The sequence below is a fragment of the Paramisgurnus dabryanus genome, chromosome 13 (assembly GCF_030506205.2).
Source record: "Paramisgurnus dabryanus chromosome 13, PD_genome_1.1, whole genome shotgun sequence".
Taxonomy (NCBI): domain Eukaryota; kingdom Metazoa; phylum Chordata; class Actinopteri; order Cypriniformes; family Cobitidae; genus Paramisgurnus; species Paramisgurnus dabryanus.
In genome coordinates this window covers 10611207-10625181 of record NC_133349.1, presented here as the reverse complement: position 1 = coordinate 10625181, position 13975 = coordinate 10611207, and the positions used below count along the sequence as shown (strand labels likewise).

Genomic DNA, 13975 nt, shown 5'->3' with positions numbered 1-13975 from the left:
TAAACGTGAAAATGCTAATTGTGCCGGGTTAAAACTAGCAATAGACACTTGTGTCGCGCATTGCGCCGGGTTTATGATAGGGCCCCAAAACTTTGAGGGGTTGAGACCAAGATGAAACCAGACCAGCATTCCTTAAATTTATCTGAAAGATCGCTAACCCTTAAAGGGCCCTATTTTAACGATCTGAAACGCAAGTGCGAAGCGCAACGCGCAAGTGAGTTTGTGGGCGGATCTTGGGCGCTGTTGCTATTTTCCCAGCGTGAGAAATAACTCTTGCGCCGGGCGCAAATCAATAAGGGGTTGGTCTGAAGTAGGTTCATTATTCATAGGTGTGGTTTGGGCGTAACGTCAAATAAACCAATCAGAACGCTATCCAACATTCCCTTTAAATGCAAGGGCGCAAGTTCCGTGGCGGGTTGCTATTATTATGACGGATTTACCAGGCGCACGCCAGGAGCGGTTCACAGCCGAGGAGACCGACGTCCTTGTACGGGGGAATCCCAAGCTTGCCAGCATAAATCGGGCACGCCGTGTAACAGGAGGTGGATCTGCCTCAGGACCTGACGCCAGCAGAGGACATCGCTGCGTCCACCCTCACCGCTGAAAGGGTTTGGGGGCTTTGAAATCGGACCCAAGAAACGCAAGGTCCAACCCCAAAGTAGACTAACAAATCAAGTTCATATACATTAAGGTATCTTATGAAAACATTTAAATTATTATTTACATAAAATAAACGTAATACAGCCACACAACAAACTTATGAAAATATTTTTATCGTTATTTGCATGAGAACTTTTTAACGCAGCCACACAATAAATAAAAACTATCACCACAATGCTCACCACTATGATTCCCCTTATCTCGTGTATTAATATTTTTTAGTGTAACAATTTATGATTTGCAAAAATAACTGTTGCATCTGTGTAGATTAGTTGCAAAGTGTGCGCGTTGTGCACGCTATACATTATGGTCAAGCATGCGCCCTTAAAATAGCATAATGAACATCGCGCAACGCGCCACTGACTTTAAACTTTTTTTTTCTGGTCAGTGGCGCAATTGTTTTTTGAAACTGCAAAATAGCATCAGGGATGGTTTGCGCCGGAACACGCCTCTTTTTTTGCGCTGAAACGCCCAGGGAGAGCAAGATCATTCCCTAGTTTGTCGACGTGCGTCTGTGGAGGGAAAAACCCGCTGTGCGCCGTTGCAAATTACGAATGATACATGCGTCACTGACAAAGTCAATTGCGCTGGGTGCAAGATAGGGCCCAAAGTCATAATAAAATAATATTAAAAATTTATTTTAAAGGTGATTTTTATTTGGAGGAATTCAAAGCCTAATCTCACAAGAATTAATACATATTTTATGAGTTTGTAAATTCATATGAATTTGTACGAAGTCAATTCTGCAAAAACTTATGATAATTATTAACTCTTTCCCCGCCAGCATTTTTTAAAAAGTTGCCAGCCAGCGCCAGCATTTTTCATGATTTTCACAAAAGTTTAATGCCTTCCAGAAAATGTTCTTCTTTAAATAAAAAAAAACTTTCATTCTACCTTCATTAGTTCTCTTTTAATTACCTCTCAAATATGGGTTGGTTTCTTCACAACCAATTTTGATAGAGATAATTCCATTTTTGTTAAGGACCTTTGATAGAGATCAGATGCAGAACGATCTTTAAAACATACACGGAGTTCTTTCTCTTTCACGTGAGGCGCTACTTCCGGGTTGTATAATCCCCCTGGTGGATAATAGCGGTATTGTGGAAAGCCGGAAATTCTCGTCATTGGTGGCGAAAGAGTTAATTAGAACAATAACGAAACCCTAACCCCAATGAATTGTCATGAGATAGCATTGTTTTTTTAACAAACACTAAGGAGCTGATATGGTTTGATTTTTAACCATTTTATATTGTTTCTATTTAAGCACTTATTTTTTATGTAAAGCACTTTGAATTACTGTGTATGAAATGTAAATAAATATAAATAAACTTACCTTGGCATGCCTTCCACATTACTCAATGAAAGTAGAAAGTTTTATATCCAAATACATAAATGATGTTGACAGTTGTGGTCTTGACCGGTCTTGAAAACAAATCTAAATTGTCTTATTCTGAGACCAAGACAAAACTGAGTCATGACCGAGATCTTGGTGAAGTGATGTCCGCTAGAACGTCTTTGTATGTGAAGTGCGCTCAACACTGTATGTGTTCTTTGGTTCTGACATGTATTGCCAACACTAAATCCGAATGTGCTAAATCTAAATCTGCTTTTATCCTAAGTGAATTACAAAAACGATGAATGCACAACAAAGCAAAGCAGGGTCTGAACCACTGCTCTACTGATTTAAGAGTAAACACTTATATGTATTAGCCACTGTTTACTGTATGTGTGAGAACATAATTGATGTTCATTAAGATTTCTTGTTGTTCTGTCGTTCTGCTTCATTAGTTGATATTTTATTTATTTAAATTAATACATGATGTGTTAGACTGTTTTGAAGAGCTCTTCAGCACACCTTGGAGTTTGTTTGTTTGAGCTTTAACCTCTGCTTTGTTTTTGCAGAGAGACATGCTGGACGTTAATCAGATTATGAAGGACTTGGCCAGCATGGTGCATGAACAAGGAGACACTATAGGTGAGATCTTATTTGTATGTGTGCGTGACTCTATTTTTCAAGTTAAGAGTCTATATTGACTCAGCCTTGTTTGTCTGGCCTTTTATTGATAATCACTTCTTCCACCCATATCCATCCCATAATCCCCTGCTGTGACGAGGTGAAGTTTCAGAGGACAGAACAAGGCATCAGCTTCACTGGCTCAATACATGGCAGATAGGGTGTTTGTCTCTATGGCACTGGCCTGTAGAGAAGATCAGACAAGAGAAGATCTGCAATGATTCACTGTGTGAACAGAAACAATGAGATAATGTAGAAAGCAGAATCAAGAAGTGTAATTTAGGAATAAAACGTGGCGATTTTTTAAGGGGATAAAAAATGATAACTATATTGTATGACAGAAGAGCACTTAGTTTGCAGCACTTTGATCTTGGCGCGCAGTAACATCATCACTCCTGACTACTCCCCATCTCGCTCAAACCTCCGTCAATATCACTGCGCCCGAGGTCGAAGTTCTGCAAACTATGCTCTTCCGCCTTACAATATAGTTATCATTTTGTATCCGCTTAAAAAATTGCCATGTTTTGTGCCACCATACTTTACTCATGTAACTACTCCATTTAAATAGGGAAAACAAGGAAGTGTTCAGTGGCTTCTAAATTCATCCCTGTTTGGATCCTAAGGAATGAATGGGGCTAGGCTAAATGCTAACACATTCACAATGCGCTGTACAAAGATTAAGTGCACGTATTGAAAAAAGATTGGTGTGTATTAATTAGTCTAAGTTGATGTAAGAACATGGTAAAATATTGAAAAAACGGTGGTGTTTTCCTTTAAATCAATGTCGTATTGCATATTATATGTCGCCTTATTCAGCAAGTTATCGTATATGGCATATTGCATTGGAAAGAGAATATATTTTGAATATTTTGAACCGGAGCAGGACAATTCGAGACTCAAACTCACCAATAGACTGTGGTACTAGAATAAGTATCAGTACTGCATTTGGCTCAGTTTAGTAAAGTTTTGTGATAAAGAGCATATAATTACTATGAATAGATTCACAGCTGTGTTGCATGTAAAAGTTTGCATTAGAATAAAGACCCTAAAGTCACGGTTTTCCTAATTGGTAACCATCCCACACCATGTCCTTTCGTCCGGCTGTTAATTAATCCTGTGTGTACAGTACATTCAGCAGGGCAGATGAGTGAAGATACTATTCCTTCAGGAGAGGTGAAAGATATACACATCTTTTACCCTAATTTAACACTCTCACGGTCACAGTACAACAAGGAGAAATGAGACAAAATGGAGAAAATCAGACCAACTGGATGTTGAAACTTTTTTGCTTCTGCTTTGTTCCACTTAACATTTACACAAAGAAAGATGTCAGACATAGTGAAGGTTATCAGAAGTTATGACTAGCGAAATAGTGGGAATCTAGTGGGACATACTGTATACAATAAACCATCCAATAATGTCGTTCTGCCCTTTTGAGATACAATTTAGGATGCAGGTGGACTATTTTTAGTTTTTTATCTTTGTGTCACTTTTGGCTTGTCTTGTTATGCCTAACGCATTGCAATTTTGGGATTGTTTAGTTTATTTTGTCATCATTTGCTTCCTCTAAAACAGTGGTTCTCAAACTGGGGGGGGGGGGGGCGCAAGATGGTATCATTTTATAAAATACATTCATTTATCATAAATTCTGTGTAATCAAACATCAGAAAAATATAGCTACCAACCAACTAGCACTACATTTTATAATTCAGGGAACTACACTAACCTTTTCCACTGGTGGCACTTGCGCTACCAACTTTTTCAGTTACTGGCGCAAAATATGATTTGGTCGCACATATTTTTTTCAAGTTATATTAAGGCACTCTGGATAATAATGAACAATAATGAAACTGTATTGCATACAGATATGCTTTTTATTTTACTTGCCATCTTTTAAACCACATGCCGCCTTGTTTTCTTAAACGTTGCAGTGTTTCCCACAGATCTGAAATTTACTTGGTGGTGGTAGCCGGTGAAAAGGGCAATTATTACCCACTGACAAATAATGGTCTACTATACATGTGACGTAAAACTAATAATGTGTGACACAACACAATACTTTGATTCATTGAAAATTAATATTAATTTCACATTATATTTCATCAATCTAACCACCCCAAACTTTCTTTGCCATTAACAAAGCTGACACTGTTTGTCAAAGCACCACGAAAAGACTTACTGTTTTTGCACTGATATATGAAGCAATTAGACCCCTTTTATCAAACTCAATATAATACAATACTATGTATAGTATATTAATAGACAGTGCAGGTCTATAGATTATAAATGTGACTGATGTTATAATGGTTATAATTTCTATTAGAAAGGCACTTTTACTGCTTCTGCTCTATCTTTCTATTTCTCTCTTGCCGATTTAAAAAGCTTAATCCACTCATTATTTCAGATTTAAAAGTCTACTTGCTGTCCCGGTGACAGACTTTACATTGCTTTGCTCGTTCAGTGCAATTGGCTTGACATTAGCATTGCTTTTTGCTACAATCTCTGTCCAAACTTAATATGGATATGGTTTTAGAAAATATATGGTTAATTAATAAGATTATTAAAAAATTTTGAGAAAGAAAATGCAGCGCGTGGTCGTAACAAGAACCATCGCCATAGAAACCGGAGGCACGCTGAAACTGCACTCGAGCTTTAGCGCGGCAGCGCTCATGGACGTTTTCCGATCGACTCGGGTTATAAACACAACATTAATCAGACTTGGGACCCAAAGTAATTAAACTAGGACCTAACCGGACCCGACAGACCATTTAAAATATATACCCGGAACCATACGAGTCCCGCGTCCTCAGTGAAGAAAGACCTCTGCTCAAGTTCAGAAACAAGGAACGCTTGCGTCGTGTCCCACCCAATTCATTGAGAAACAGCTGAGCACGCAAACGCACACTGATAGGGAGAGACACGACGTGCTTTCACGCAAAATGAAGCCAACGTGTTGATGGCTCAGAGCACGTTATAAAACGTATTCTTAAGATCCACATTTCTGTTTTAATAAATGCTCATAGTAAATCATAGCATATTGTCTAAAACATTAGGTAGCACATTTGCGACCCATTAAAAATTAGGGTCGCAACGGCAGTTCAAAAGGTCGCATATGCGACCATTTTGGTCGCAGTGTAGCTCCCTGTAATTTAATATGAAGAGTTTGGTTCCAAAAAGAGATAACTTTGTTCTAAAAAAAAAATCAAAACATGTTTATTATTATGTTATCATGTTTTTGATTGTGCTACTTAGCTGTATTTTTTAGTTATGAAGGCTTAAATCAAAATAAACCAATTGCAGGTTTATTGATATTAATTGGAATGCACAATCAGGGCTCATCGCAAACAACGTTTTTATACTGGCCCAGTCAGGCAGGTGGTTCAGGCCCTGCCAAATAAAGATTTCAGAAAATGTAAAGCAAAATAGGCTCCTTCAGTATGTGATATATTAGAAAATGAAACAAAAGAGTGACGCCCACTGTGGCCTATCATTTTATTGTTTGACTGTTCAGTACTGTTAATATTTACATTTACGGTTTTTTGGTTTATCCATCCAAATCTGTCAGTTTTATATTCCCTGCACTTTTGTAAATGTGCGCGCCCGCGTGATCTGCACGCTTAAAGGTGACATAGAATGATTGAACGGGGTATTTATCCTTGTTCTGTGATGTGACATGTAGACAAAAAAAATTAGTTTGGGTCTGTAATGCCTTAGAAGCTTCCTAAAAACCTCTCTCAGATAGCTCTATTAGGGTGGGGGATTTTAAACAACTGGTTTTGCACCTATTTGGCTCCCCCTACTGGCTTAACTTGCAATCTCATTACTGATTGGCTGACTTTGCTGCCACTAAAAAAATGTAGCCAATTATTTTAAAGTGGAGGGGCAGTGAGATGCCTGTGATGTCATAAGCATCAGTTTTTCAGATTGGGCAGTTTTCTGGCTGACATTTCTAAAAGAGGAATTTCTATGAGACTGAGTTGTTTAGCATGTCTAGCACTTTTTGTATGTTCGTGAATGCGGGTAGACTACCATTATTCAACAAAGACAAGGTAAAAATGTTTTTTCATTCTCTGTCCCCTTTAAACGCCACAGCGAGTTGACATCCAGTCACTGTGCGCTAGCTGCTTTAACTCTGCTTAAACTCTGCTTGCAATGCTGGTGTCAGATGTAATTCGCGCGCACACACACTCAACAGAAGTACGACAACAAAAAGAGGCAGCACCACTGTCTTTTAAATCTGAGGTGTGGATTAAATATTTGAGCGTGTAGATTACATACAACATCAATGTAAATATGCAAATTCGCGTGTGGCAATGCGAATGACGCAAATTGTGCTTGTTATTGATGCAAACACGCGTTATTTGCATCAAACATGTCTTCCGCGCAAGTTGATAAAGTTCAACTCAAGAAGAGAATGCGTATTATGCTAAAATAAATCCCACCAGTAATCTTGATTGAGGAACGCAATTTTGGTTTCTACACAGACAGCATGATGTTGTACAGTAAGGTATAGCCTTCATTTACAATGTAAAGTTTAATTTACTAAGTACAGGTATATAAAATGGCCAACTTATGTAATGTAATGAATTCACATGTTCCCCAGTTTGAATAGGATATCATTTTTATATATCTTTATGTAATTATATCTCTTATTATTGTATCAATACACTAGAAATGTGTAAGATGATTTTTGCATTTACATAAAATAAAGAGAACTGCAATTAAAAACAGAACCGAAACCGAACCGAAAACCGTGAACAAGAACCAAAAATTTTATTGAACCGTGAACTGAGTGTATTGTTGCATCACTAATATATATATATATATATATATATATATATATATATATATATATATATATATATATATATATATATATATATATATATATATAGTGACTGAGGGTCTCTCACGATGGCCCTTCATGTTGAAAAATAAAAACTGGGTTATCTTGTTTTTTATAACTCTTTATGTGTTTTGTTTTGTTTAATTCAAATTCTAAGTTTGAGATTGTGTTATGTCATGAATTGGGGGTCCGCAATAGGAATGCACCTTACGTGGTGGGGGATGCTGAAAAGTTTGAGAATTACAGTTCTAAAATCTTTTTGTTCAGATTGTTCATTTGCATTGTTCAGAAATCTGTTTCTATGCTATGGTTAGCTGTTATGGAAAGCTATGGTTTTAGCAATTGTAGGTGTGTTAAAGAATGTTCCATACAGTTTTATAAGATACATTTATTTTTGTGGGCCAAATTTTAAGACAGCATTACATACTATCTTGTTTGTGCATAAGGCAATCCCAAAAAGCATCGCAGTGGTTTCTGTAAAAAAGAAATGTCTGTTATACATATTAGCAAATTTTATTTCATATCATACAGTGTTAGTAAAACAAATGCCATTGCATATTGAATTTATTGGTGGAACTAAAAAACGTTCTTCTCTTCTCAGCACACTGAATACTTTAAACGTACAGAATGAGAAACCTGAATGAGAGGATTTAAGAAATGTGTTCCCCTCCAACTATCATCTTTCACATTTTCATTTCTTTCCTGTGAAGGAAAAAGCTTGAAAGGATGAAAGATGCTATTCTTCGCGTGGTTGCCATATGTTCCTGGAATTACGTGCTGCTGCATATACACTTTCTTGGTTGTTTTTCATGTGTAGTTGATTGTATACACCTCCACGCCTGCATACAAACATTTCATAACATCCTGTACAAAACAGTAGCATTGTTACATCCAGGTGTGAAAGCCTCAAAAAGTTTTCCTCAACGCCCTCGTCTCAGAGGTTGGCTGCAATGAAAGCCAGCGTGACACGGGTCTGTTGTGCTTTAGGAGTCCATTAGAGTTTAAAGAGCCTCACTCAGTGCTTGAAATAAAAGTGTCTAAATTGCTCTTTTCTATTGTAGCAGGGCGTATGTTTATTGGGGTGGACGTGAACAAAGCTCTCCAGATAGCAGTGATTACGGAGGGGGTGATAAGAGACCGGAGAACTTCGGATTGGTGCTTTTAGCACTGCTGTGCGGAAGAGTAAACCTCCGTGACAAAGCCCATATCCTGATGTCGTGACATACCTGAAAAAACAGTTTGAGCTATTAGTGGTCTAGTCGCACAAACAACCAAAAGCAGAAAAAGATTGTTCTACTATATCTATAAGGGCATCACTGATTTCATAGCAGTCTGATATCTTCTAGCCCTCGCACAAAATGGTTGACAGTATTTTTAAGACCTTTTAAGTTTTGAGAACCACCTAAAATGTTCCCATAAGTTGCTTTGTGAATTTTCACTTTAAGGACATTTGCACAAATTAAGTCCTTTTAGAGGTCTGCCACCTTTCTTTGACTGTCCCCGCTCTTCCAGAAATGGTAGTGAGCAGGGAGGCCATGCTGACGGAGCATAAGCCAAATCTGCACAACAAAGCTGGGAGTGCTGGATCTGGGATGCAGAACTTTCAATCTCTTTGACTGTCTGCTGGGGAATTATGGGACACTGGGTCTCTGATCTTATCAACTGTAGGCCACTTCTGCACCCCCCAAACATCTATCTATCCATCCAACCAGAGGCAGTCTTAACATAGAGGCATAGGTAGGCGGCCGCTTGGGGCCCCCTACCAGCGGTCATATTAGGGGGGCCCCCAACCAACCTAATAAATAAATAAATAAAACCCTTATCATCATGAACATTGCAAAAGCATTATAAATTATATTAATATTCTTAAAAAATATGTGGAAACTTTGGAATAGTAGTTAAAATGTCCAGTTCATGTTTATATGTCACACATACACCCCCTTTTTTTACAATGAAATGGACAAGTCCGTAACGGTGCGCACTGCGCGGCGCAAAAGATAAGCACAGAGTGACAAGAGGACTGGGAAAGTACACGAGCAGATACAAATTAAGACAAATATAAACATGAACTTTACACTGATAAAATGATTTTGTGAAGTAAAGAACGTTACTACAGAAAAAACATTATTTAACCCTTATGTTATGTTGGTGATGGTTTTGTCCACTGTTGAGTCTTTATTTGGCAACAACTTCCTCTGTGTTTCAGCAAATGGAATGATTTTTGTGGCAAATCTTATTTTCATATATATTTTGGGAAAATGCTTTGAATTTTTTTTTAAAACAACCGTACACTGTGGACAAATTCACAACCCTTTTGTTATGTTCGTGAAGAAAATATCCACTAAATTAAACTGCTGTAAAAATCAGATAAATATTTGGTTTAAATTTTTTTGCATAAATCTGTTAATCAACCTCAGTCCTGATTAAAACTGCTAAATGTTAAATAAAAAATCCAGGATTTTTACTCTTTTATTGCCAATAATTTTTTCAAAAACTTACTCAAAACTGATTTGGGGAAACACACATACAATTACTTATTTTCAATATAAAAAGTGATTGTGGACTAGCTTTTTTACCTTTTATCACAGTCTTGGGCATGTGAAAGATTAGTAACAACATTGGCTTTGATGCATTGCTAGTTTTTTTTAATGATTTTTTTTCTCCCTCTTTTACTGTTCGTGGCTGTTTTTGCCCCATTGACTTATTTTCTATTGGTTTGTGTTCTCTGCTTTCCATCTTAATTTCGGAGTAATTTTTTTTAAAAAACTTTTATAGATTGGATGGGGGGCCCCATACATACCTTTGCCTTGGGCCCCCAATTTGCTAAATCCGCAAACCGTACCGTAATTGCTCCACGAGCGCTGCCCACTGCTTTTGGTGTGTGTGTGTGTGTTCATGACTTGCAGTGCGTGTGTTCACTACTCAAAAATAATATTTAAAGAGCACCTATTTCATTGCTAAAAATGTTATTTTGTGTATTGGGTATAATACAATGTGTTTGTGTGGTTTATGGTTAAAAAAACATTATTTTCCACATACCGTACATTTTTGTATCTCCAGATTTCACTCTCTTCCTAAACGCATAGATTTGAAAAGCTCTGTGTCACAGCTAATCTGTACGTTGTGATTGGCCTGAATACCTCTGACTTCAGCAGGAAATGTGACGCTCCTTACCATGTTTGAAAGATTCGGTTGCTAACAGGAGTTAACTTACAGGCTGAAAGTCAGAAGCGGGAGGAATTATGAAAATGTCGGTCTTGTCTACATCACCAATTCCAGGAAGTAAACTGTTGCCTACAATCTGTGTTTGTTGTAGTCAAGAAAAGAGATTTATGTTGGAGACGATAACTCGCATCATCGTTTACTTTGGGGTTTGTAAAAGGTGTCCAATATCATTATTATTATTACACATTAAGATTTATGTGTTGCTCATCTACTACTTTATGTCTGTATTCAACTAAAGATATCATGTATATTAGTAATTGTAATTCACCTTTGGCTAATGTGTTTAAATACTTATTAGTATTTTCTCAAATTAGTTTGTATTGTGGCAGCCACGTTTGTCCACAGATCTGTGGTCCGTGTTCATTCTGCTGTTTTCATTTAGTGCTTTAGCACTGCTTAAAGGTGTCAGTGCGCATAGTGCATCTATTAATTTCCTAAAGAGGTGATTTGATTCTGTGGCTAGGAATGCTAAATTGAGTTTCAAACTAATTGGTTGTTTGTTTTACGGCTTAGCTTTGTGGCTCCCTAATTGGTTGATTCTGTAATTATTTCTACCCTAATGTTTCCAGAAGCATTCAGTGTTCGCTGATGTGTGCGTGTATGTGTGTGTGTGTGTGAGAGAGAGAGACAGTCAGTAGTGACCAGATGAGTAGTCTCCAGATAAAGGCTTGTCAGGCCTGTTTATATAGAGTCATTATAAAGTATGTCACTGTAATTCTTAAATTAAACGAAGACGTTGAGCTGGTGAAAATTAAAAAGGCGACAATTATTTTATTATGTTTTTAGAGGCTTATTGCCCATGTTTGGCAGTTGATAAGGTTATATTCTGCCGAGCAAGACTATGCATATAAAAGGCTGTATTAAAAGAGGGAATGGTGGCCTGTGTTGCCAGAGCTGGTGTGTGAATCATCTAACTCAAAGCACAAACAGTTTTAGCCTTTATGGACCCCAATGCAGCATAGTTCATCAGCACGGCTGGCGATGTAGTTAATGGTGCATCGTTTATCAGATTCCTACATTTAAAAGATATATTGAGAAATCAGTCGTAAAATGAATAGGAATAAAAATTAACCAGAACACAACAACTGTGCTCTAAAACAGTTTTTGACATTGGCAATGTTTTTGACATCATCCAGACACCAGACATATTCTCCACAGTTTCTACTGCCATTAAAGATGCTTTGATTTGGTCAAAATGCAAGGTAGCATATCATACAGGATATCCTTTAAAGATAAAACAATCTCAGAATGCTCTACAATAAATTCAAAAAGGTAAGACGTTGGAAAGTAGATTTTAAATATTATGTGTAAATAGTCTTGCTGGCAGTACTTGATTTGAAATGCGTATATCACTACTACTTTATTTAAAGTTAATATCTTAGCAACACAAGCCTACAAGCAAGCACCACAGGTAACCTGTGCAGTTATGCTACATTTCAGTTTTCTTGATATGTAAGTCTGTATGTGAAATTATTAGGAGCATCAAAGTTCGATTTCCCTCATTGATTTCCACATTAATGTCAATCATTACTCAGTCACTGTTAAAGAGCACCTATTGTCTGATTCGTGTTTTTAAATTTCCTTTGGTGTGTAAGTGTGTATGAGTACATGTTTACAATATGCAAATGGTACAAACCCCAAAGTAAACGACAATGCGAGTTGATAATACTATCTTTTCCAATGTAAATCTCTTTTCTTGGACTACAACAAAGACGCAGATTGTAGGCAACAGTTTACTATCTGGAACTGGTGATGTAGACAAGAACGAATTTATCATAATTCCTCCTGCTTCAGACTTTCAGCCTGTAAGTAAACGCAACCAAATCTTTCAAACATGGTAACGAGCGTCACATTTTTCGGCTGACATCGGAGGTATTTAGTCCAATCACAACGTACAGATTAGCTGGCCAATCAGGGACACAGAGCTTTTCAAATCTGTGCGTTTCAGGGAAAGAGTGAAATCTGTAGCTACAAAAATGTACGGTATGTGAAAAATTATGTGTTTTTTAACCATAAACCACCCAAACACATTGTATTATACCAAATACACAAAATAATGTTGTTTTTAGCAATGAAATATGTGCTCTTTAAAGACATCAATGTTATATTTTCACAAAATTATCTTTACATTATGAAGGATGATTTAATGTAGAAAACAGTAAATCATAAAAATGTACATAATCTGGGTTTTTACAGACGGGGTCACAAATGTTGCTTGGCAAATCAAATTAAAGGATTAGTCAATTTTCTTTAAAAAAAATCCAGATAATTTACTCACCACCATGTCATTCAAAATGTTGATGTCTTTTTTTGTTCAGTCGAGAAGAAATTATGTTTTTTTTTTTTAGGAAAACATTCCAGGATTTTTCTCATTTTAATGGACTTTAATGGACCCCAACATTTAACAGTTTTAATGCAGTTTAAAATTGCAGTTTCAAAGGACTCTAAACGATCTCAAACGAGGCATAAGGGTCTTATCTAGAGATTTTAAATGATTGTCATTTTTGGCAAGAAAAAAAAGCACTTTTAAACTGCAACTTCTCGTCTTTCTCAGGTCCTGTGACGTGCCAGCGCGACCTCACGTAATTGCGTAATGACGTGGAAAGGTCACGTTACATATATGAAACGCACATTTGCGGACCATTTTAAATAATAAACTGACACAAAGACATTAATTAGTATCATTCGACATACAACAACGTCAGAACGGTCCTCTTTCTCCACACTTGTAAACACTGACGTGATGGAGGAAGACAAGAAGTTGTGGTTTAAAAGTCCATCTTTTTTTCTTGCCAAAAAAGACAATCGTTTTGCTAGAAAAGACCCTTATGTCTCGTTTGGGATCATTTAGAGTCCTTCGAAACAGCATTAAAAGTAATAACTGTTGGGGTCCATTAAAGTCCATTAAAATGAGAAAAATCCTGGAATGTTTTCCTCAAAAAACATAATTTCTTCTCGACTGAACAAAGAAAGACATCAACATTTTGAATGACATGGTGGTGAGTTAATTATATGGAATTTTTTTAAGAAAATGGACCAACCCTTTAAAGGACAAGAACAAACTGGTACAAAACTTTTTGAAAATTTGGAAAATCTATATGACACCTAGCCTGGTTAGCCAGACCTACATCAAGATGTAAGGTCTGGCAACTCTTCACACAAACGGCTCAATGCAAGGGGCGGGATATAAGGTTGTCCCTCAAAATGCCTCTGCACGCAATAGGATAGCG

General features: G+C 37.1%; 1 protein-coding gene across 1 annotated transcript in view; it reads left to right on the top strand.

Annotated features, from left to right (window-relative positions):
• The window catches only part of tsnare1 (T-SNARE Domain Containing 1), a 188791-nt gene that overhangs the window by 131375 nt on the left and 43441 nt on the right, over positions 1 to 13975 (top strand). The window contains exon 9 of the mRNA XM_065239873.1: positions 2563 to 2635. Coding sequence (XP_065095945.1) covers positions 2563 to 2635 — 73 coding nt within the window. The remainder of the gene's footprint in view (positions 1 to 2562; positions 2636 to 13975) is intronic.